This window comes from Hippocampus bargibanti, linkage group LG14, assembly GCF_051943395.1.
Source record: "Hippocampus bargibanti isolate YZ-2025 linkage group LG14, ASM5194339v1, whole genome shotgun sequence".
Classification (NCBI taxonomy): Eukaryota; Metazoa; Chordata; class Actinopteri; order Syngnathiformes; family Syngnathidae; genus Hippocampus; species Hippocampus bargibanti.
This window is the reverse complement of record NC_142747.1, coordinates 14,464,304-14,488,586: the sequence shown is the minus strand read 5'-3', so window position 1 is coordinate 14,488,586 and position 24,283 is coordinate 14,464,304. Positions and strand designations below refer to the sequence as shown.

At 40.6% G+C, this 24,283-nt stretch overlaps 1 protein-coding gene across 1 annotated transcript in view; it reads right to left on the bottom strand.

The window, feature by feature from the left end:
* Nucleotides 1–24,283, bottom strand: part of LOC148888466 (uncharacterized) — a 74,496-nt gene that overhangs the window by 6,141 nt on the left and 44,072 nt on the right. The window contains exons 58-97 of the mRNA XM_089013330.1: nucleotides 24,091–24,269; nucleotides 23,852–23,954; nucleotides 23,607–23,765; nucleotides 23,344–23,506; nucleotides 22,671–22,774; nucleotides 22,412–22,591; nucleotides 22,113–22,334; nucleotides 21,759–21,938; nucleotides 21,490–21,681; nucleotides 21,121–21,270; nucleotides 20,266–20,369; nucleotides 19,568–19,770; nucleotides 18,887–19,107; nucleotides 18,661–18,807; nucleotides 18,389–18,544; nucleotides 18,175–18,302; nucleotides 17,152–17,320; nucleotides 16,935–17,043; nucleotides 15,194–15,330; nucleotides 14,588–14,713; nucleotides 13,906–14,085; nucleotides 12,250–12,474; nucleotides 11,581–11,707; nucleotides 11,230–11,429; nucleotides 9,966–10,178; nucleotides 8,914–9,059; nucleotides 8,703–8,830; nucleotides 8,408–8,552; nucleotides 7,366–7,498; nucleotides 7,124–7,261; nucleotides 6,546–6,672; nucleotides 6,258–6,469; nucleotides 4,841–5,003; nucleotides 4,668–4,741; nucleotides 2,065–2,225; nucleotides 1,517–1,631; nucleotides 1,159–1,328; nucleotides 1,021–1,069; nucleotides 644–790; nucleotides 212–547 (exon numbers count right to left, since the gene is read on the bottom strand). Coding sequence (XP_088869456.1) covers nucleotides 212–547; nucleotides 644–790; nucleotides 1,021–1,069; nucleotides 1,159–1,328; nucleotides 1,517–1,631; nucleotides 2,065–2,225; nucleotides 4,668–4,741; nucleotides 4,841–5,003; nucleotides 6,258–6,469; nucleotides 6,546–6,672; nucleotides 7,124–7,261; nucleotides 7,366–7,498; nucleotides 8,408–8,552; nucleotides 8,703–8,830; nucleotides 8,914–9,059; nucleotides 9,966–10,178; nucleotides 11,230–11,429; nucleotides 11,581–11,707; nucleotides 12,250–12,474; nucleotides 13,906–14,085; nucleotides 14,588–14,713; nucleotides 15,194–15,330; nucleotides 16,935–17,043; nucleotides 17,152–17,320; nucleotides 18,175–18,302; nucleotides 18,389–18,544; nucleotides 18,661–18,807; nucleotides 18,887–19,107; nucleotides 19,568–19,770; nucleotides 20,266–20,369; nucleotides 21,121–21,270; nucleotides 21,490–21,681; nucleotides 21,759–21,938; nucleotides 22,113–22,334; nucleotides 22,412–22,591; nucleotides 22,671–22,774; nucleotides 23,344–23,506; nucleotides 23,607–23,765; nucleotides 23,852–23,954; nucleotides 24,091–24,269 — 6,321 coding nt within the window. The remainder of the gene's footprint in view (nucleotides 1–211; nucleotides 548–643; nucleotides 791–1,020; nucleotides 1,070–1,158; nucleotides 1,329–1,516; nucleotides 1,632–2,064; nucleotides 2,226–4,667; nucleotides 4,742–4,840; nucleotides 5,004–6,257; nucleotides 6,470–6,545; nucleotides 6,673–7,123; nucleotides 7,262–7,365; nucleotides 7,499–8,407; nucleotides 8,553–8,702; nucleotides 8,831–8,913; nucleotides 9,060–9,965; nucleotides 10,179–11,229; nucleotides 11,430–11,580; nucleotides 11,708–12,249; nucleotides 12,475–13,905; nucleotides 14,086–14,587; nucleotides 14,714–15,193; nucleotides 15,331–16,934; nucleotides 17,044–17,151; nucleotides 17,321–18,174; nucleotides 18,303–18,388; nucleotides 18,545–18,660; nucleotides 18,808–18,886; nucleotides 19,108–19,567; nucleotides 19,771–20,265; nucleotides 20,370–21,120; nucleotides 21,271–21,489; nucleotides 21,682–21,758; nucleotides 21,939–22,112; nucleotides 22,335–22,411; nucleotides 22,592–22,670; nucleotides 22,775–23,343; nucleotides 23,507–23,606; nucleotides 23,766–23,851; nucleotides 23,955–24,090; nucleotides 24,270–24,283) is intronic.

The following is a 24,283-nucleotide window of genomic DNA, read 5'->3' as shown; positions in this document are numbered from 1 at the left end:
TTTTTGCAGATTTTGGACACTTTAAGTCATTTTTATTGGTGTTTTGCATTTGAATAAAAATATCTGATGCGTGTTTTGGTTATTTTAGATGTTATAAAACGTTTTTCTGATGTCAGTTAGGAAACAAAAAGTGATGTCAGTTGTCCTTTAAATGGCTTTCAAAAATGACTGCAAGAATTTTCAGACAGTGCAGCGTTATCGTAAGAATCACCTGACGCTACGTGAGCCATAGATTGAAGAATGATCCCGATAAAATGTCCCACATGCTCAAGCTTCGCCTCGGACAGATAAAGAACTTGATGGCCGGCGTCAAAATAAAAGTCCCCTCTGCAATGTGCCAGCAGGCTGTTATCAGAGCACGGTGGTGAAAGTGGGAGAGACTTGGCCAGCATGAGGAGCACGGAGGAAGGGAACAAGGGACATTTCTCAAGTACTTCCATCACCCGGCAGCCAAATAGGAAAACAGCGGTGTGCTGGGGCGAGAGGCTGTCTAGCGCGGTTGGAATGAGTGGCATTTTCGGGTTCGCTTGTGATGAATTATAGATCACTGTGAGAAGAGAGGGAAATATCATTTATTTTGGATTTTGGAAAAGTGGTTGTTTGTTTGTCATGACTTCTTTTAACCAGTGAGATGTTTGTATACCATTGGGAAGAAGCTGAACGGGATCAGCTGTGTTGAGATTTTGCAGGGATTGCTGGATCTCTTGTAAAGTCTTATACAAGGGAGATATGCTGACTAGCTTGGATAAATCCGCATCATTGAAACAAGGAGGAGGCTTCTGGAAACGGACTGAGAGAAAAGAAAAAAAATATGATACATGTCTGTCGCAGGACAAAAGTGTACGTATAAATACACAAAACATACATACACACATACACACACAATCGCGGGCGCGCGCGTACACACACGCACACACGCACACACACGCACACACACACATACATACATATATACATACATAAGCATGTATGAAAAGGTTTTGGTGTGACAAATCACCAACTTTGACGATTGGTCCTTACGTGCATCATGGGGAAGCGCTTCCATTTGGGTTGAATTTATTGATGAAATCTAGGGCAGAACATTTGGAACGAAGATTTTGGTTCATTAAATTTTCATTTGTTAAGTTCAATAGAACAAAGTGAATATGAGTGTTGTACCAGTGTTGTCTTGGCATTACTGATCTGAGTTTGTCGTTCACATTCCGGGGCATGAAGAGGCTGGCTGTTGATGTGTGAGAGAGAAGGCTGCAGAGTCTCTTGATTTATCTTCCATAAAAGTGCGTCCACAGATTTGAGAACAGCTTGCAGTAATGTTGAGGATTCACCAACTGGTAAATTGAAAAGAAAGATTTGAAACAAAAAAAACTAAACAAACCATTTTTGGGTGACATAAGCACGAATACAGTGTAAAATAAGAAATAAATAATGAACATATGAGAAAGAAATAATAGTCATCATAATACAGTATGATACAATATTCATGATCAGTGGGTAAGGTAAAAAAATGTTTATTTACCTTCATCATTCATCTTTTTAACAGACTTGTTTGGTTTCGAGCTTGTTAAATTCTGAGATGCTAGCAGTTGATTTAGGAAACTTAGATTTTTACCATCCATTTCTTCAAATACATTCTGAAAGAAAATACGTCAATTATCATTTGAGAACACTAGGCAGTATTGTTGACGTATTCCACAGGTGTCAAAGTCAAGGCCCGCGGGCCAAATCCGGCCCACCGCATCATTTTTTTTCAGCCAGCGAAAGCAAATCAAATTTGTGAAATTCCATGATGCTTGCTAAAACCTTAACCAAAATTTAATATTTTTGGATGTAAACAACAATAATGGTTATTATTCTTGAATTCAGATGTGAAAACTGATTCATCAATTTTTTGTGCGCTCGATATGTAATATGTGGAGGGGATTAAACATTCTAATGGCTTCCCTTGGATTCATTACGGCCCTCGAGAGGAAACCATAACTAGAATGTGCCCGCGTCAAAAAATGACTTTGACACCCCTGACGTCTACAAAAGGGACTTTCAAAAGACGTCATGAGCTAATGTCACCTGTAGGGCATCAATCTGTTGATTAATGTTTCGGTAAAACTGCTGCGTATCTTTGCGATGTCGCGCCAGCTGAGAGGCCACATGAAGGTTTTGATCTTCCAGTTTGTCATATAATGTCTTCACATTGAACTCCTCCAAATCGCAGAACACCGATACATTTCCTGTGAGAGAACAGCGCTTATCTCCACTTAAAGTCACCTTATCTTCACTTCGATGTTCATGCTCACGTACGACAGGACGAGACGTTTTCATCATAAATGATAACGACGACGCTTAAAATCGCAGAAGGATAACTGAGAGATAGAAATACTATCGCCGTCCGGTGTGATGATGGGCGTTATGTTTGCTATCAATCAAACAGGGGAAACCGATTAAATGAGGCCTAGTGACAACCGATGGACTTTTAATGTAGCCATCGAACACTGAAATGTGCTATCAAGCTGCATGAATAATCCAAAAGAGCCCAGTGAAGAGACATGAAGCTTTCACATCATATCAACACGAGCTTGCTGAACTGATATTGTCCTGGGGGGGGCCTTCATTAGGTTTGTTGTTTTAGCCATGTTTTGATGAATGGCTGTAATTGAAGGGCGAGTTTGCAAAAAAAAATAGACATTGCTGCTGTCTTCATACAGGAGATAAATCAACCATGTTTGTTTCTTTTTAGGGTACATTTAGTTATGTTCCCGGTTTATGGCCAGCTGTTCTCGTCATCATTGTCCCTTATGTTAAACCAATCAGCTCTCTCAACCATTTGAGTCTTGTCCAGGTGTTTCTCATTGCTTGTATTTAATTCCTTGGATTCAAAAGAAACCAACAGAAACCTGGGACAAAGTAACAAAAGAAACCTGTGACAAGAGTGGAGCATACAGACAATCACATCGTCGCAACTCACAATGATCCCCAAAAAAGACTGACAGAATTCAGGGAACTAAATGCAAAGTCGTAAGACAAAGAGGAACACCTGGACAGGACACAAAGGTTGGGGGATCTGATTGATTAAACACATGGGACACTGATGACGAGAACAGGTGGCGATAAATAGGGAACCAAACCAAACCAAATGTAAAGGAAACAGAAAAAGAACATTGTTCGACTAGCAAGGTGCTATTCAATTCACCAGTACAAACGCCACTGAAAACTTGGATGTGGTATTGTATTTCTCTGTCCTTCATTTGTCATTGACTGCACATAAGAAAAAAAAAAAAAAAAAAAAAAAAACGGAAGCAGAGGTAAGGGAAAACATTTCTACTCAAATCGGTATGTTGATATTTAAAAAAATTTGCTACGTTAAAATAAAAAAATAAATACATTTCCTTGTTCTTTTCTTTCCTGCTTTTCCCTTCTTGGGAAGCGAAACAGTGTCCTCCTTCAGAGGTTTGATTCACATGTTTGTTTTGGCTAAGTTTTTACGTCGGATGCCCTCCCTGACACAACCCTCTGTGTAAATAGATCACATTTACCAAACTTAGCATTATCATGACACAATATAATTACTGGTAGCGCTTTCCGAGTCAGAGCGCTGGCCATTGCCTCTGGCAATGTTTTTATCCTTTCCCCAAGGAGGTAGTGTTTGCCTTTTTTCCATGTTAGCACTTTGTTCCAGCTTCAGCTGTTGTTAAAGGACAACCGACGTCACTTTTTTGTTTCCTAACTGACATCAGAAAAACGTTTTATAGCATCTAAAATACCCAAAATAGGCAGTATGATATTTTTATTCAAAACACCAATAAAAATGACTTAAAGTGTGACGTCACGCCAAGACGTCTTGCATTGCTGGAGAATCAAAACATTGGCTTCAGATTCGGAGAATATGCTTTCTTGTTACACATCCAGTTATGAATATGATTCAAATAGTTCTGAAGAGGAAAGCATACAAGTTTGCAATCAACAAACAAAAGTACAGCAAAATACATTGACGTGATGGAAGGACTGCTACAATGTCTCCTTTTTTTTTCGGTCAGGGGCATTCCTTCAGTGACGTCACGTACGGACTCGTCGCCAACTCAAAAACAAGACTTCCGGAATATTCAGCATGAGTCTTAAAACTTAAAATATAGCTATATGCGGTGGAATCTTAGTAAAATACACTCATTAGAAGTCATTTGAAGCCATTTTACAAACTATGGACGCAACTTGTCCGGAGACGTCGATTGTCCTTTAAAGCGCTCTATAAACCAATATTTATGTATTGCATTGTATTTTGGACAGCCGCCCTCATTTCAAGCTCATATAACTCTGGACACATATAATTTAGGAATTAACTTTTTTTCTGATTAAAGAAGAGAGTCTAAGGCTTTTTACGCTGCATTGAATGTTTAGTTAGTCTATTTTAGTATTTAGAATATTTATGTAATCATCAAACTCAATATTCTGTGGGTCCTGGAATTTGAGTGACAATGACAAAAACCCTGGCACTGGAGTGGTCCTATTTCTGCACATGTCTGGCAGTGAATGAGTTAAAGAGTTAGGAGTTACAGAAAGGCTTATAAATGTGGTGTTTTTATGAAATTCGGTGTTGCGAATTGATGTTCAAGTTTCAGGAATTTACCCACTCAGCATACAACACTTTCTGCCCACCACTCATTTAAAAGTGAGCTTACCACCTTTTGAGATCATGGGCTCCTCCGCCTCGGGTCCCTCTCCTACACCTCGACTGCCTGTAGAGCCACATAAACTAAAACACACCCACACACATAAACACACACACACAAAAAAATAAACAGTGTTTTTGTATTGGATAAAAAAAAAAAAAAAAAATTACACTTTGTTTTACCCGTCTCTACTGCATAGGCACTCTACAGGACGCGGAGGGTCTCCAAGGCTGCGCCACCTGGGCTTTGTCCTCCACTGGGGCACCACTTTGGATTTGCTGGGCCAGAGAACCACAACTGTTGTGGTCACGGCCACTACAACTACTAAGAGCAGACTCAGGAGACCTGAACACAGATCGCATAGTCTTGGTTTATAGAGACAACAACAAGATCTGATTCCAAAACAGATACGTTTAGGGACGTGCTGGGTGAGAATAAATATTTATGCATTTTGAGGCACATTTCTCTCAAATATTGTTCAGAAATCTGTACCTGTGAGTTCCTTCGCTTTTGCCAAGATAGTTTATTCGCCTCACAGATAAAGCACATCGAGATACCGATAAACAGCATAATTATTGTCCAGGTGTGCCTTCGGCTGCCCACATTAAAAGTATATATCCACTAATCTATAAAGAAAATAAGGATCCAATTTTTTTCTCACTATAAGGGGCACCTAAAAGCCTTCCTTTTTTTTTCAAAAACTGACCATGCAATTTTTTTTGCGCCTGTAATGGGCAGCATTTTCACAGCCCCACTTTGTTCAGCGTAAAGTTTGGTGCTGTTTTGACAGTCTGCACCTGGATAGATGCATGGCTTGAGGAGCCCACGATGAGAAGAAAGGAGCTTCTGCGCGGAACGCCGATGTGTATGTGGAACTGGCGCAGCTTGGAATTGAAGTGGATTTCATAGGGCAGGAGATGTGAGACAATGTCTTTTCGTTAATGGATGCTACAGATTTGTGTTTGCTTTCATCATTTAGCTTGTGGCAGATGTGTACATTTCACCATGACGTCCCTGATCCACTGGTAAAAAGGACACTTTGATCCTCTTGTCTTTCATCTAGACTTGCTTCATACAACAAAGAGGATGTAGAAAGTTCTTAAGATTGAATGACTGTCTGTGTCTTTTGTGTTGTTTCACATTGTTTATTTAGTTCTTTTGTTGTTGTTTTGACTTCGAGATGGCGCCGCGAGAGTGGCTGCCTTTACAGCAGCTCCTATATTTTGTTTTTCTACTTCTTCCTTTCCTTTCCTCTTACTTTCATCACGTTACTGTTGTGACATGTACATTTCTACACTGCAAGACTAATAAAAGATAATCCAGTCCAATCCAATAATCCAGTGCATGTTATATATAGAAACCATTTTTAAATTTGTAATTGAAGGTGCACTTCATAATCCGGTGCGCCTTATAGTCCGGAAAATACGGTAAAAATAATGCCGTCTCTTTTGATTAATCAACATTTCTGAAATAGCGGATTTTTTTAAACAGCTTTTACAAACTACCTCAATGCATTATTCGCATTTGCGACCACAGAATGGATATGGCGTTTTTGTAATATTATGTAAGGAAATGCTGCATAAACAGCAGGGTACTGACCTGCAATTGTTCTCCAATCCGGTAAAAGGTTAAGTCGATGTTGCTTGATGACTCCGTAACTGACAAGCCGTGCTGGGGTCATTGCCTGGAAGGCCGAGACCCGGCGGTCACATTGTGTCCCATGCTCACTCACCACGACCACCAAACTCCAATCCGGGACAGCGCTGTCCAGAAATACATATTTCCCCGTTTCCGAAAAACCATGGGCCAACCTGACAAGAGATCAAACAAAATATTCCTCAAAAATATGAAGCACTGCACTTGGAAGTCAGTCCTGCAGTACCTTACCACGAGTTATTCAGATTTGACTGCTTGATGAGTGTCTGCAAACGTCTGAAGACCCCAAAGTCCCAGCTGGGGTTACTATTAAACAAGTGGTCTTTCTCATAGAACGGGAAGTGGCTGAAACTGCGATCTTATTGGTACAGGATGAATTAGAACAGTCAATAAATAAATGAATAAATAAATAAATAAATATTTAATAAAGAAATAAATACATAAACAAATAAATACATAAATACATTTAAATGATTTAAAAATACATTAAAAAATAATAGACAGATAAATAAGCAACAAAGTAAATAAATAAGTAAATAAAGAAACACATACATAAATCAATAAATCAATAAACATGCAAATAAATAAATATGTAAACAATTATTAAATACATCAATAAATAAACATCTAAACAAGCACAATTAAATATGTAATAAATATGTAAATTCAAATAAATAAATAAATAAATACATAAAACTGATAAAATAGAAAATAAAATTATAATAAAGATTTAATAAATAAACAAATAAATAAATACATAAATATATAAATAAACACGCACACAAACAAATAAATACATGTTTGTTTACCTGTGTGGTTAATTGTTAGACGGAAAATTAGCATGTCACCCATGGACAGACAGACAACAGGGTTTGAAATACGAGGAAGGACAGGCAAGTCCCACTCATGGTTACCTGCGCTTCTTCTCTTCCTGCGTGTCGGAACATCTATTCATGAGATAAATCAAGCCGGCCTCAGAATGATTTGCCCATTATTTTGGGAAATGATATTGTATTGATGAAAGTGTATTGCTATCAAAAAGACAATTCACCGGAAAGAAACATTTCAACGTCAGCTCTTTTTTTGGGAATCCAACCAAACACTCCGTCAGAGTCAAACTGAACCAAATGGATTTTGCCAATGTTCTTTGTCAAGGGATCTGGTCCTAAGACATTCACCAAAGACTGGAAAAAACAAAGAGACAACCAATGACAACGACTTCAAGACTGAATGCCAACATCATCAAACAACAACTACTGTATTTTCCAGTGTATAAGGCACACCCAAAAGCCTTGATTTTTTTCAAAAGATGGCCCTGGCCTTATACACAGGTGCACCTTATATCTGTGATGTAATATTCAACCGCAACAGGTCTCGCAACTACTGTCAGCAGCCACCAACTCCATTTCCCACCGTAGAAGAAGTAGTGCCTAAATCTAGCATCGACCTCAGCACCTTATAATGTAGTGTGCCTTATATTTGGAAAACGTTTATGTATTTATATATTAAATTTGGAAAATGTGTTTCATTCATTCATTCATTCATTCATTCATTCATTCATTCATTCATTGCCGTTGCGCCTTATATTTGGAAAAAGTTTGAAAATACACCATTCATTGGGGGTTCGCCTTATACTCTGGTGCACCTTGTACACCAGAAAATATGGCAATTCAATTCCAATCACCCAATTTCCACACTCATGCTTCATTCACGTCTACGGAACCACAATCTTTGCCCAAAGCTACAACCCCTCCATATTTAAGCTGTCAAAATCCTTGACAGAATATAAAAGACGCGAGTGATTCCACCTGAACGCGATGGTTTGCGAGGGAACGGACTGGCATCCGTGATAAACCGCCAGCAGAAACGAAGTTAGGATAAGCTTTTGAGGTTTTGAAAATGCAACGCTGAATCATGTTTTGCTCAAATGGTGAACAAGAGTAAAAGAAATCCCATTACCTCCAGAAAATGCTACAAGAGCATTCGTTTTGATTATCATTTAAATGACAAACGCTTCTCCTTAAAGTTTAAGGGAAAGAAGTTTAAGCATTTTTAAAAAGTATTTTTTTTAAGTCGATAGATAAAAGTTTTACTTTGACCCAGGATGTGCTGTCCTTTTCTTTGATGCTGAGGAGCAAATCTCCATCCGGAGAGAAACGGGCTGAGAGTTGAGGCATTTTAGAAAGGCAGGAAGTGTTGCAAAGCTCCTCGGCAGAGACATATCGCTTACAGTGGCAGCTGAGGAAACAGGATAAGGGGGATAAAATAAAACAAATCTGACTTCGACTGAATTCTATCGATCTGCACCATTTGAAGCATTTTTATTAAACACTTTTATAAATTATGGGGTGAAATGAAGCACAAATGCAAAGCATGAGCGATACTCACATGCCCATCTCTACATCTAGAGTTCCACCATTTGGTCCACAGGTTACATTACAGGAGTAAAGGGAAGGTGATACGCACTCTCTGGATGCAGCCAGCCTAACCTGCCCTGGACCGCACCTCATATACATCTAAAACACATACACATGCAAATATATGAAGAGCAGAAGGTAGTGTACTTCATTTTAGTGTCTCTTTAAAAAATACTACGAACCTCAGGCTGGCAGTCCAGCGCACTATCAGACATAGAGCTTTTGAAGTCCAGCTCGTTATAAAAGATGAAGCCAGTTCTGCACAAGCATGCACCATCCGAGCGTTGAAAAGAGCGATTTTTGCCAATGCAGACACAAGATGAAGAACCTGCGCAAAGACACAAAATATGACATGTAAAAATCAAGTACCGTATTTACAACAATGGCTTTAGATTCGGAGAATATGCTTTCTTGTTACACATCCAGTTATGAATATGATTTAAATAGTTCTGAAGAGGAAATCATACATGTTTGCAATTGATTAAAGAAGACCTTCCGTGTTATTTTGAGGCATCTGGACTGCAATGTAGCGTCCCAGAAAAGATGCAGAAAATGGCGAACAAGCTCCCTGTGAGGAATTAATCAGACCGTTTCCACAGGCTGATAAATTCCTTATATGGAGCTTGATCGCCCTCTTCTGGCTCTTTTTGGTGCAACATGACGTTTTCAGACCAAACAAGCACAGCAAAATGTATTGACGTGATGGAAGGACTGCTACAATGTGTCCTTTTTTTCGGTCAGGGGCGTTCCTTCAGTGACGTCACGTCCAGACTCGTCACCAACTCAAAAACATGACTTCTGGAATATTCAGCGCAAGTCTTAGAACGTAAAATATAGCTATATGCGGTGGAATCTTTGTCAAATACGCGCAGTAGAAGTCATTTGAAGCCATTTTACAAATTATGGACACAACTTGTCCGGATATGTCGGTTGTCCTTTAAATGCACTGAAGACTGAATTCAAATACACAAGATTATGCTGCATATCGTGATTTATTTTCTTTACATTGTGAGACGAATACAGGTTCTCTTATCTTATAATACCAATTCTAGAATGCATATAGCCAAGTGACAAATTTCCATTGACATCTGCGAATGAGAGCCAATTCCATACTTTCTTACATTTTCACTCCCAATTACAAAGGAAAACTGATAAACAAATAATCTCCTTCATACCATATCGGGCATATTGTATGCAGTACTTTAAAAAGAGTTTCGAGTTTGACAAGTATAACCTGGTGGTGAAGTGGAGGAGCTGCCACAAGGGAAGCAGGCTCTCTGGGCATGTAGGTGGTTGAAGGTGTCAGCCGGACATGGGTGACAGCTCATGATTGTCTGTGCTTTGCTTAGATTAGCAAAGGAGGCCGGGGGGCACGGCGTCGGCCGTCTGGATCCAGATGGACATACGTATCCCTCCGGGCAAGGATTGCGCTTGTAGTCGTCTGTGCCTGAAACCAATTGCAAGCGATATTGTGAAGTGGAAATATGGATAAAAATAACAATACAATACATCCTAACTTATATAGCAATTTCACTGCAGTTGTAACAAAGCGCTTCACATAATAGTCAACACAAAGCACTTCCGGGTAGAGTGAACGCTGGCGCGAATGGCTGCCGCTGCTCACCCGCACAAAAAAAAAAAACAATCCCGTGACTGTAAAGTGTCCTTGAGAGTTTTGAAAGGCACTTCGAAATCAAATGTATTTTTATTATTAACAAACACAACAGGAACATCAAAACATGGACAGTTGTTCAATTTTAATGACTTCCCCCATGTACTCTATGATGTTTGAGTACAAGACAAAGACTGTATTATATGAAGCAGGTCTAAATGAAAGAGGAGATGATCAAAGCCTCCTTTTCACTAGTGGATCAGTCATGGTGGAATATGCACGTCAGCTATAATCTAAGTTTTAAAAGCAAACACGATGTTGTATCATCCATTGACAAAAATAGATTGTCTTACATCTCCTTCTTCTTTTCCGTTCGGCTTTTCCCTTCAGGGGTCGCCAAAGCGAATCAGTGTCCTCCATCTAACCCAATTTTGTGCATCCTCTTCTGTCACACCAGCTACCTTTATGTCCTCTTTGACAACATCCATAAACCTCGTCTTAGGTCTTTCTCTCGGTCTCCTACCTGACAGTTCAAGGCTCAGCATCCTTCTCCCGATATGGTCATTCTCTCTCCTCTGGACATGTCCAAACCACCTCAGTCTGACCTCTCTGACTTTCTCTCCTAAGCCTCTGATATGAATTGTCCCTCTGATATGCTCATTGCTGATCGTATCCAACCTGGTCACTCCCATAGAAAACTTAAAGATCTTCAGCTCTGCTACCGAATGTCTCACATCTCCTGTCCCACATAAATCTGCTTCAATTCCAAGCCACAGCAGTTCCAAACACGCATCGGCGAAGGAACTACAAGTTTGTCTCAAGACGTACGTTTAGATTTCAAATAAACATGAGCAACAATCAGATATCCTTTTACGGATGTTCACACCTGGTGGGCAGAAGTATCCTGGAGGGCACTGCAGACATTCTAATACAGTTGATAGGTACGGTCGATAGGTGCCACCCTCACATATACTGCAGCAGCACTTCTTGGATTCTCTAAGCTCACTAATGTTGACAGGCTTTGAGCCTCCATCACAAGACTTCATTGAAGAGCTGTTGGCTGGGCAGTAGAAGGGAAAGGGGCAGCTGTAGAGGGCAGCCGAAGAGGTTATTTATAAAATATAAACAGAGTCAATGTAACTCTCTTTAACCACTCTTATCTGAATCACCTTTAGATATATGCTTCCTATGCATAGAAATTGAGTAGATCTGGGTATTCAAAGGTGAGGACACTCACAGTTGTTCGGGAAGATTGTAAGATCGTGACCCTGCTGTACAAATATAACCCGCTGGACAGATTTCAGCCTCAGCAGTCTGTGGTCCACAGTATGAGCCAGCTCTGCACAACCTCTCTGAGGTTGACCCTGAAAAGTGAGCAAAAAACTATTGACTGGAAAAACATCAAATAAACATCCAAGTGCCGGATTTAAAAGGAAAGCCAAAGACGGCAGAAGTCAACTTGCGGTTAGCACAACAGGATTTGAATCTTGCCCTTTGTTGGTCTATTTTACATCGACTCAATCGCTGCCATTCACGAATGTGTTCGGGTTTTGCTTTTTCTTGCAGGGGGGTGCATTTGAAGCTTCGGTCAGACATCTGTCAATGTTTATCCCTCCCACAAGGGGCAGCATTTGCCTTTTGTACAGCCGCCCCCACTTCGAGTTCAGATAACTCCGGACCTATATAACTTACAAATTAATTGTTTTTCTGATGAAAGAATAGAGTCTCAGGTTTCTTACACGCATTGAATGTTTATGTTGTCCTAAAACTCAATATTCGGTGGGTCCTGTAATTCAAGTGCCAATGACAAAACCCTTGGCACCGAAGTGGACACATTTTTGCACATCGTCTGGCAGTGAATGAGTTAAATGCCAATACGTATTGTGAATGTTGTGACGTAACTTACCCGTAGGGCATTCATAAGAGGCCCTGCATGGGATCCCCTCCACATTGGGGTTCCCCGTAGCCTGAGGGTCTGGGCAATAGGTCCCCCCGGCACAAGGCTCACATTGGCTAGGGTCAGCAGCACCAGGAAAGCTCCTCTTCGTGCCCGGTGGGCAGAAGATGGGCGCTCCAGATCCACTACACCAGAATCCAGGTGGGCAAGGAGTGTTGGAATAGTCTGCAAGCCCTAATTGAAAGTTATAAATGTCATATTACGAATACAAATATATATTATACATCCCTTTGATGATGAGAAACAGGTGTGTTGATAAACTCTGTATGATCAAAAAAGAGCCTTTTACAAGTGGTTTTCTATATCTGTCATGTAATTTGGAGTTTAAAAGAACCAGGATTATCCTTTCATAGATATATCAACGTGGCTTGATTTATTTATTTATGGATTTATGTATGCATGTATGTATTTATGTTATTATTTTATTCATATCCGCTTATTTTTTATTTGTGTAACGGTTTGTTTATTTATTTATTTATTTTAGCTTTTTTTGAATGTTGCTGTGCCGATGACCATTTTGTGTTTGGTAGCCTTTTACTGAGCGAGTTGCTTGTTCTGTAGCCACAAACGGACATCAGTCTTCTTGTGCCGGTCCCTAGCCCGGATAAATATAGAGGGTTGTGTCAGAAAGGGCATCCGACGTAAAAGCTTGACCAAAACAAACATGCGGATCAAACCTCTAAAGATGGAGGACAATGATTTGCTGTGGCGACCCCTTGGAGGGAAAAGCCAAAAGGAAGAAGATCATTTCATCGATGTGGCATCCATGTGGCTTTATTTATTTATGTATTTATTTTTTTATTTATGTATTTATTTATTTTTATTTATGTATGTAATTGTTTATTTATTTATTAAATTTGGATAGGATTTATCTTTATTAGTCTCACAAATTTACCACAAGGAGTGTCAGGTCATAGATATGCCATCAATATGGCTTGATTTTTTAAATTTAATATAATTGTATTTTATTTAATTTTATTTAATTGTATTTTTACCATTTCACAGATATGGCATTCGCTTGGCTTTGTTTATTTATTTATCAATGTATCTATTTGTCAATGTATTTATTTATTTGTTTATTTAGCTCGTTAGTTATCTATTTATCTGTTTGCGTGTTTACTTATTTATTTGTTTTATCAGAAGGAGTATCATTTCATAGATATGGCATCAATATGGCAATTTTTTCTTAACATGTGTTTGGCAGATTACAACAAAGTTTTTCTGTTGCTAATCCACCCCTCAATCACTTATGTCACCCAAGGTAAAATATGTTCACTTCAATGTCTGGAATCATATTAAAACTCCTCCAATCTTATCTCCGCCTCAGTCTCAGGCGGGAGGATGAAAGCGTGCATACAAAGTGAATTTAATAAAACCCGGGAAGCCAGTTTACTTTGATTTGTGTTTGGGTAATGTCGGGCAGAAGAGAGGCATATTGTGGTGTAGCTCTCTCCATGCAATGTTTTGCACCTCATTATAAGATATAGCACACGTCATCTTTGCATTTACTGTTTTAATTAAGACTGTGAATATGTCCACCGCCACTTTAATTAACATTTCGAGGAGGAGAGTGGTGCTCATTGTCTGGCATGCTTTGTGCGGCACCTGTGCTGTTGCAGTGGGAACCGGGAGGGCAAGGAAGGCAGTCGCTCTTACTGCCCGCTCCGGGAGAGGCTCGATAGGTGTACATAGGACAAGGCTTGGGCCTGCCCCATCCATCACTGTCAGCTTCAGACAAACCATTACAATAATGACCGGCGGGGCATGGACGAAGACTCGGCTCTCCTGTAAAGAAGCACAAATTTGTAATTTTGGGAACAAGATGAGTGAATGGTTTTCGATGGATGGATTCATGAAGGATGTAGACGATTTCTTGCACGTTTTATACATTTCTTGCACCCGTGTTGAATAATCTATTTTGTTTTATCAGAGTTTGCTTGCAAGCACTGCACGGAAGAACCAAATATTATCATTCACAATGACTGAAATTAACCTCATGGCAGGTAGGCAAAAAATGTTGCGGCAATTTTTAGAAATCTTCCCTCTAAGCTGCACGTGTGGGCTCACCAACTGTGTGCATGTCTGACATTGCTCGCCGTGGCCACAGGGAGTTTGTGTGAAAAGCTCAGACTTAGAAGTTCAGAGGGAACGTTGAGTTTTCAGGCAAAAGGATTCAATGTTTTCATGGTAGAAGTTTAAATGACCAACTGCTTGCATTCATTTTTATTTTAGTGTTAAACAATTTAAAACATTGCTATATTTTGCAGTTTCTAGTAAGTATAAATACCAGCTTGGCACCAGTGCCGTGTTGGACATGTCAAACAGTCCTGTATACTGGCACTGCCTGAGGAATTTCTGACAGTGTTTTCAGGACACCTCACAGCTTTTTCAGTGCCCTCGGGACAGTAGAAGCCTAAAATTAAAGTAAAACAAAGTTACTTATTTACCTATTAGTAGGTCACATATATTTTGTTTCTTAAAACGTGGATAAAAATAACAATAAAAGCCATGTGAAAATCCGATTGAAAATGTTTGAGGACAGAATCTAAAATTGTGGCACTCTTTAGGACATAAAAATATGGAAAGAGTTGAGATCCTAAATTCCACATATGAATTGTGTACTCAGTCTTTTCAGGTTTTCAGCAATTATCTTCAGGAATTTATTTTGAAATACTGTACCGGTAAATCTCAAAATTTACTTTCCAGGGCCAATAACTGAAGAATCTTAAACGGATGTTGGTGTAATGTATATGTATTAGCCTTTACTAGTCTTGCAGAGGATAAATTTACATGTTATGTTGTCAAAGCCAAAGCCTCACTCATTTTTTTTTGTTAAGAGAAGATGAATTTCTCCAATGTGAGACAAATAAAGCTATCTTATGTCAAGTTGTACCTGGTGGACATCGCCCAGCACACTGCACGCCCCACTGACACTGGGTCTGGTCGGGAAATGATCCTTGAGTGGTGAAATCTGCACTCCCAGAGATGCAAAGATAGCCTGCAGCGCACATGCCTTGTATTTTACCGGCTCTGTTGGAAGGAAGTACATGCAGCAATAAATACACATGCTATATATAGCTCAAGCGTCACCAATAACTTCAGATCAATTCTGTCATGAATCACAGGCTGTACTAAATTGGTTACTTCCGTTTGTACAGGCGATTACTTGATTTATGGATAAATATATGCTTCCAGGATTACCAGGTTGTCAAATGGTTAGCACATCGACTTCACAATGCTGAGGTATAGAGGTACCGGGTTCGATTCCCGCTCTGGCCTCCCTGTGTGGAGTTTGAATGTTCTCCCCGGGTCCTCCGGTTTCCTCCCACATTCCATAAATATGCATGGCAGGCTGATTGAACACTCCAAATTGTCCCTAGGTGTGAGTGAGAGCACTAATGGTTGTTTGTCCATGTGTGCCCTCTCATTGGCTGCTAACCGGTTCAGTGTCCCCCATCTACTGCCCAATGACGATTGGGATAGGCACACCTGCGATCGTCATGAGGATAAGCAAATCAGAAAATGAAGAATGTATGCTGCCAATCTTGTGTAAAAAGCCTTATTTTATATACTGGATGATTTTATTTTATGTTTTTAATGTGCGGAATGTAAGGACTGTGTTTTTTTATTTATTTATTTTTTTTTTCTTCAGAAAATGGATGGAAAATGCACTTTGCACCCCATTTCCGCATGTCATTTACCCATTTTTCCGCATGTTCTCTTTGATATTTACCATATTTTGCAGTGTATAAGGCGCGCCTAAAAGCCTTAATTTTCTTCAAAAGATAAGCCTGCACCTTATACACAAGTGGCCCTTCTATGTAAAGTAATATTGAGCCACAACAGGTCTCTCAACTACTGTAAGCAGCCACCAACTCCATTTCCTCCTCTCCTGTAGAAGAAGCAGTGCGTAACAGCCTCTATTGTCGAGCCTTATAATGTGGTGTGCCTTATAATTGTATAATATATTATATTTGGAAAACGATTTTCATTCATTGAAGGTGTGCCTTATAGTCTGGTGCCCCTTATGTATGGAAAACTTTTGAAAACACATCATTTATTGAGGGTGCGCTTTATACTAAAATACGGAATATGTATATGTCCGTTTCCCCTTGTCGAAGTCATGCATAACCCCAGACTCTTCTGTAGCACGTTATAATGTGTTGTGCCTTATTTTTGGAAAAATTTTATGCATTTCATTCATTGAAGGTGCACCTTATACTGCGGTGCGCCTTATACAAAGGAAAATACGGTAGATGAACAAAACCAATTTAGAGCCCTTATCTACAGCCGTCATTCAAACCTTTTTTAAATTTATTTTCACTATTTTTACATCCCATTCACAACTCATTACAAAGCATACTAAGATGTGAACATGCTTGTGGGGGGAAGCAAATTCTCTTGGCAGCGAGTGTAGGCAAAACAGAAACATGATTATGTCCCTCTGAGCAGGTGCGTTCTTGCATGCGTGTTAACAGTGCATCTGTGCTTATATCTTGCCAACGAGCGCGAGCCACCTGACAGGAGGTCATGTCATGCAAGTGTGTCAGGTGCAGGCACACACGGCCGACTGCCTGGGCACGCAAAAGTGCCATCATGCATGACTTGTACTTGCAGTTATTTTTGTTATTTACCTGCAGAATCGCCCGGGAGGACAAGGTAAACACTCCCAGGCCTCCTGTAATCCTCTTTTGTTTGGATCACTGTATGATCCATTTGGGCATGGATGATGCAACACGGTACCTGACAAGAAATGATACAGTGAGGATGACAATATTGTAATTTCCATTTTGACTCCAAATTATCTTTTAGAATACGACATTATCGTTCACAGTAGGACTTTTAATTTACCTGCTGGGCAAAAGAAATGTAATGGGCAGATTTGAGGCTCTCCTACAATGGCCTCCTCACAAAAGAAGCCAGGTAGACAGCGGATGCAGTTGTCTGAGCCTGGATTTGGCTGGTACTCTCTACTGGGACATGGTAGGGGAAGGTGGGAACCTCGTGGGCAGTAGTGTCCCTTGGGGGGAACCATACATTGAATTTAAAATACTGTTGATATCAAAATTACACTTCCTGCAGAAATTGCCCGTCAGGTCTCACAGATGTTGTTTGAGAGCCAATATAACAATGAAATATCGTGATTGACGACTTTGGCCCTGATTAATACAGTATAATGATGGTGAGCAGAAGACCGAGATCACTGTAAGGTGGGCCAGCTCAATTTTTTTGAGCAAATATATTCACAAAACCTGCAAACAATTGGACATGCTATTCTGAGTTCTAGTGGTCAAACAAAGGAAAGCGCAAAGGCAGACTAGCAGCCTTGGGACACATTACCGTGTCAGTCTGGGAGATCTGACAACTGCCAACTTGCACATAAAGAGAAACATCAAACTCTTTACATCCATCCATTATCCGTACCGCCTATTCCTCATTAGGGTCGCGGGGGGTGCTGGAGCCCATCCCAGCCGTCTTCGGGCACTAGGCAGGGGACACCCTGAATTGGTTGCCAGTCAATCGCCGGGCACACAGAGACAAACAACCATCCGCACTCACATCTAGGGACAATTTTGAGTGTTCAATCAGCTTGCCATGTATGTTTTTGGAATGTGGGAAGAAATCGGAGAATCCGGAGAAATCCCACGCGGGCCTGGGGAGAATAAACTCCACACAGGGAGGCCGAACCGGATCTTGAACTCATGACCTCTGCACTGTGAAGCCGGCGTGCTAACCACTCGACTACCGGGCCACCACTTAATAAGTAGATTTGTGTAAATTCAGGTAAGATCATTATCTTCAATATTTTGGTGGCGATTGAAAGAGCAAAACACGTATTCAGGGTCAAAATCTGTTTGTACAGTACTAACAAACCTTGGGGCATGGAGTGGTTGAAGAGAAGTCCAAATGGCGGTAGAAACCAGCCGCACAGGGCCCACTAGGGCTGGTGATGCCTTCGGCAGAGCAGTAGTAACCTACAGGACAGGTCTCCAGTGACAAACCTCGTCCGGGAGAAGATTCAACAAACAAACTTTTTGTTTTACAGTAAATACTAGTGAGGTATCTAGTTTAAACTTCCTATGATTACCAGTCGTGTTGCCAACAGAGCAAGGAATCGGAGAGATGCATCCCACCGGACAGTAATGACCTGCAGAGTAAGGCAAAGTGTCGGGGTAGTTATGTAAGTTTTGTGGAGTTGGTCCCATGGCTCCACTTTGGCAAAAATAGCTTTGCAAACAAGCACGTTGACACAATTCAATAGGGCATTATAAACCAATCCATGCATTGACTTACATGAGTTACTTCTTTTAGGGGAGTCTGTGAATAATACAAAATGAGGGCATGGGCTAAATTCAGTACCTTGTGGCAAAGAGGCTCCATGTGTGGTACAGTACAATGTAGGAGGACAGGTTGTGCAAAATAAGGGGGAGTGTGCGCCTGTCTGATTGTTGAAAGTCCCTAAAGGGCAAGGTTGAGGCAAGGCTGTTCCAGCGGGACAATAGTGACCTATAGAGTTGATATTGAGTCGATTTGCCTGTCAAGACACAGTACTTAATGATCTGACTCATTCTCGACTCTTGCTCACCGAGTGGGCAGACGGCGGGCTCCAAGGTGGCTGAAGAGGAACACATCATTCCTCGGGGGCATATAATGCATTCGGCAGCTCCGGAAACTGGGCTGTAAGTGCCAGGTTTGCATGGTAGCGCTCTGGCTGACCCGACAGGACAGGCGTGGCCGGCAGGGCAACGGTCGTCATGGAAACCGTCAGGTGGGGTGGGACTGATATTGCCGCCAAGGCAGACGTACCTATTTGTTGAAGAGGAGAGGGCAAAGGTTGTGTTCAAAATGTGAAATGAGCATTTTCTTAATGAAGCAAAGTTTGCTGGAAAAGATTCTGAAATACAACAGTCCCCCAAACATTCAAAATTATACAACAATTTTAACCTATATACTATGCCTAGCAGTTCTCTCTTCTACCGGGTACGTTTCTGTGGAAATGTGCTTTTCTTATTTGTATGTAAGAGTACTTTTTATGTCAGGTTATTTCAGGTTAAAGGGCCAACTGAGAGCATCGCATTTACATTTGCAATCTTTTTGAAGTGAATAGAAAAAAGCAAACCGATTTTCTGTCCTTTTGGGTGAAATAGAGGTGAGAAACATTCAGAATAATCCCTCCAAACTATATAGGAAGACCCCCCCAAAAATGTCAAAATTCATCCCCAAATGACAAAGCGGGTTGATGAGAGAGCATTTAAGAGATGTTTACCCGGCATGACATGGGAGAGCATCAGAGAGTTGTGTACTTGCAGGTCTATCACAAAACTGTCCAGGGGGGCAAGGAGGGCAGTCATAAACGACCTTTAGACCTCGGGAGATGGATAGAGAGCCTGCAGGGCACGGAATTGGATTTTTCGTTCCAGCGGGGCAATAGTAACCAGGAGGACAAAGATGGCTTGTGGTAGAATTACTCTGAAGAAGAGCATAAGCAATTTATGTGCTTATATGGAACATTATGCCCCGCCGGCATCACTTCCTGAAAATATTTGATGATAGATGTATTCTAATAATCATTGAGTAAAATTGACATTTCTTGTCAGACCAAAGTCATAATTCGATTTGAATACGAGCTTAAACAAAATCTAATTGTCTTTAAATACTGTTATTTGTTCATGTTTTGTAAACAAATCTGACATTTTCTTTGACTGTGTGATTGGAGGGAAGGTAATAACTAAAAAGATAAGGACTCAGCACTGAGAAAATGTAAAATACTATCTTGGAGATTGGATGTGGGTACCCGTATTTTTTCCCCAGAGGACACAGATTTTCATATTTAATGAAATAGGACACAACTGTCAAGACTTATATTGGAGTCAGCATAAGGCCATGTAACTCATTGGAACACTGTGCTGCATTTTCTGCAAAAAACACACAAAAAAACAAGAACAATAAGAAAAACAACAACACCTGATATTCATAAGAGATGTTGCTGGTGGATCCACTGGGACAATAATATCCAGCCTCACATAATCCTGCAGGATGGGAAAGACCAGGCTGGGAACAAAACATTCCTAAAAAAGAAAGAGGCAAAATCGTATTTGGTAGAAGAAGTAGACAAATGAAATCTAGTGAGAACAACATAAATTGAATCTTAAAATAAACTAAGCATTACCCTGTAAACTCTTAACTTGATTTTTCTTACATTATCTTTTATCTTTAACGATAATGCAACCATCACTGTTGTGTATGATTTATTGCTGTGTGTAGCTGTTGCCGACCAAATTATTTCATGAATAGAAATGGATATGGTTTAAAACAGCCACATAACTTTATTTTAGGAAATTCTGGTGAGTTAAATTCTAACATAAAATCCCATTAATGGGCGAACTAATGAACTAACATTGCCGTAGCAGCGTTAAATCCATTCGAGCAAGATATTTGAACACGAATTAGGCAGCAACACATATAAAGAGATTACATCACGATACTTACAGGCATATGAATGGAAGCAAACATGTTCATTTGGGTGATTTTATATAAACTACGATAATGTAGAGATTGTCTTATTCTTATTTAAAAAAGACATTGAAGACTGATTTTGTTGTGGGATTGCGTATAGTGTTAATGGCATCTTTTCGATGAGAAAATATGACGTAAGATCTTTAGGAGGAGAGGTCGCAGAACAAATTTAACTTATCAAAAAGTACCACAGTGTTGAAACAACTTTAATATGAGTACGACAAACTCCAACTCCAGAAATATACACCTGAGATCCTTCCTGGTGCTGTAAGTACTACTAAGTATTATCAACCAGACATTTACCAGCAGGACAGGGAAGACAAGCGTCAAAGCTTGAAGCTCCAAACTGGTTCTGAACAGTACCAATTGGACAGGGTAAACCCATTACTTGCGTCATTCCAGGCGGACAGTAATAGCCAGCGGGACACAGTGTGGGCTGTACAGTCCCTTCAACTGAAGTCACACAAAGCACATAATATAAATATATAATATATATGTTATAATATATAATATAATGTCCCATTGCATAGGCTAAAAAATGTTTCTCAGAAAGGTAATGTTTTAAAGGTGTTCCCATTACTTCAATCTACACACTGAGTACATTATATCGCACTGTTGGCATCATTTTACCAAAAGGGAGGGGTTAAAAAGGCATTTCCCTATCTTTCCTACCTTCACAGTAGTATCCAGCAGTACATTGAGTACAGTTGCTCAGGTGTGAGTTGCCTGTAATAGAACTAAATGTTCCTGCCGGACAAGGAATAGGGGCTGGTGTCCCGCGAGGGCAAAAGAAGCCAGCCGGACACAGAGTCTGATCTGCCTTGGTCGAACCCCATCCACAATAAAATCCGGACCAACAGTTTCCTACAGCACAATGTGAGCCATGTATTAATTTCAAGAGTAACGCATGACAAGAAACTCAAATGTTCCGTGTTCTGTACCGGCTTTGAGCCCCTCTTGGCAAAACGCGCCAGGTGGGCATAGAGACCCGGTGGTGTTGTCAGTGGGGTTTGGAATCATGGCTCCCATAATGCAAAGAAATCCATCCAGACACCATCCAGAGGGTTCCACTAAGCCTTCAGATCCACAGAACCGACCTGCAGGACAGGCTAAGCATTCACCTGTTAACACATGCAACTGACAGATTACCTTAACAGTCAGAAGCCGACTGCACACCCTTGCACAAATTATCAAATCACTGCAACCCTTGGGGAAAATGCCCATTATGAACAACCTGAAATTATAAAGCTAGTTAACAATATCTATGCACATCTGCCATTCGAAAGAAAGTTTACCATCAGATGTGAGACCCTGACGAGGCCCATATGTTCCTTTGGGACAGGGAACAGGCCTTCCATCTGGACTTTCCCTGGGACAAAAGAAACCAACAGGGCAGGGCAAAGGACTGGATAGACCAGAAGAACTCCCTCTGGTTGAACTTAGCCTGAGAGTCTCACAGTGGAAACCGGAAGGACAGCGTCGACACTCAATCTGGCCTGAGAAATCTTGGTAGAAACCTGTCGAGAGACATGGAAAGCTGAAAAATTAATGCGGAGGGAAGCAACTTTCAACACAAATCAAATTATGTCATTACCAGGAAGGCAAGGCTTGCAGTCATCTTTGCCTTTTCCTCCGGTCTCATTTCTGAAGGAGCCAATTGGGCAAGGTGAGGGGGCAGTACTGCCTTCTGGACAGAAGTGGCCTGCTGGACAAACACCTCCAGATACGCTTGATATTGGTGCAGCACTCTGTGATCCCTCGAGACAGTAAAACCCTGGATAAAAGTGTGTTTTTCTTCAGCACTGGTATTAAATTATGTGCAACGTCCGAATTCAGGAATATATTGCTGATACCAGCGAGGCAGGGTCCAGACACTGCCGAGAGGCCCGTCTCTGAGCAGTAGAAGCCTGGGCTGCAACTACGACACTGCGATTCATCCGTCAAGCCACTCTGTTCACTGTCATGTTAATTTACACGGCACAGAGAAGAAGGCACCAAATGCGGATTATTCAAGGATTTCAAATATATTCAAAGCCTACCCGTAAAAATGTCTTAAGAATGTTTACGCTCACTCGTGATTGAGGATTTTAGCAAATAATTACCGATTGTCTAGCAAAAATGTAATTATTTTGTTGACAGAGTTTGAAAATGACATGAAAACATCACAAAACAAGTATGCCTTTGGACTTCTAGAATATTGTCCATTAAACTCAAGAAATGTTTCATTTTAATATGAATTTTAAAAAGAGACATGTTTTATATTTTGTGATGAATTTTTATGATTTATTACATTCACGAAAGGCGTAGATTGGTGAAGTAGGCAATGGCCTTCTCAAAAGTACACTGCTGTATTTTGATTGAATTTGTGTAATACATGGGTTTCATTTTTTTAAACGACTGAAGTCTAATTTATTCAGATCTGCTGTGGCTGTGGTTCATTAAAATTAAGAGCCAGATGTTATATATGCACCTGAAAGCCTTTCAATATACCGAATGCTAATACAGTACCACGACAAAATGATGAACCTGAATGTTCCTTTGGGACATGGCTGTGGTACCAAAGTCCCAGCAGAGCAGAAGAAACCGTGAGGGCATGGGAACCCAGTCACGTTGTCCATTGGGGATGGTTCAGAAGCTCCCCCAACACAAACAAAGCCAGCAGTGCACAAGCCACTTGGAACAGTCCTCCCTACAGAAAGAAAAGGTAAATATATTATTAATGCATTGCTTTTACGAATCATAGATCGAAAAAATTCCAGCAGAAGTATTGGTCTGTAGACGCAGTGCACCTGTTTCTCGGCAGTACATTCCAGGGTCGCACAAAGAACCCTGCCGGGCTTCAGTCAAGCCTGTCAGACTTCCGTAGGAGCCCGCTGGGCAGGGGCGTTTGGTTGCTGATTCACTCGGACAGTAAAAACCTCTTTCGCAGAGAAGTGCAGAGGAAGTTCCTGATTTGCACATAAATGAAACATAAGGCATTTTTTTTTTCGATTTGATGCTGAGAAACGTGCCTGTTTACTCCCTTTAACCTAACCTTGACCTTGGCAGTAGAAACCAGGAGAGCAATTGTCACAACTTCGCTGGCCCTGTCTCAACTGGTAACTGCCTGGATGGCAAGGTGTTGGTTCCACGCTGCCCTGAAATGACAATTAAAGTGATGCTAACCTGCCTGTACCCCCATAATAATAATAATAATAATAATAATAATAATAATAATAATAATAATAATAATAATAATAATAATGTATCCCAATTACATGGAGGCTTTCTGACCTTGTCACAGTAATGTCCCACTGGGCAAACATGCTGTTGAGGCCTCTCAGAGCTTTGTCCCAGGGGGCAGTAGTAGCCAGCCGCACATTGGCCACTTGGCTCACTCGAGCCTATCTGACAACAGTAATGACCCGCAGGACATGGCTGACATGACTCCACTGAGAACCCACCAACAGAGTCTGGAAGGGATGTT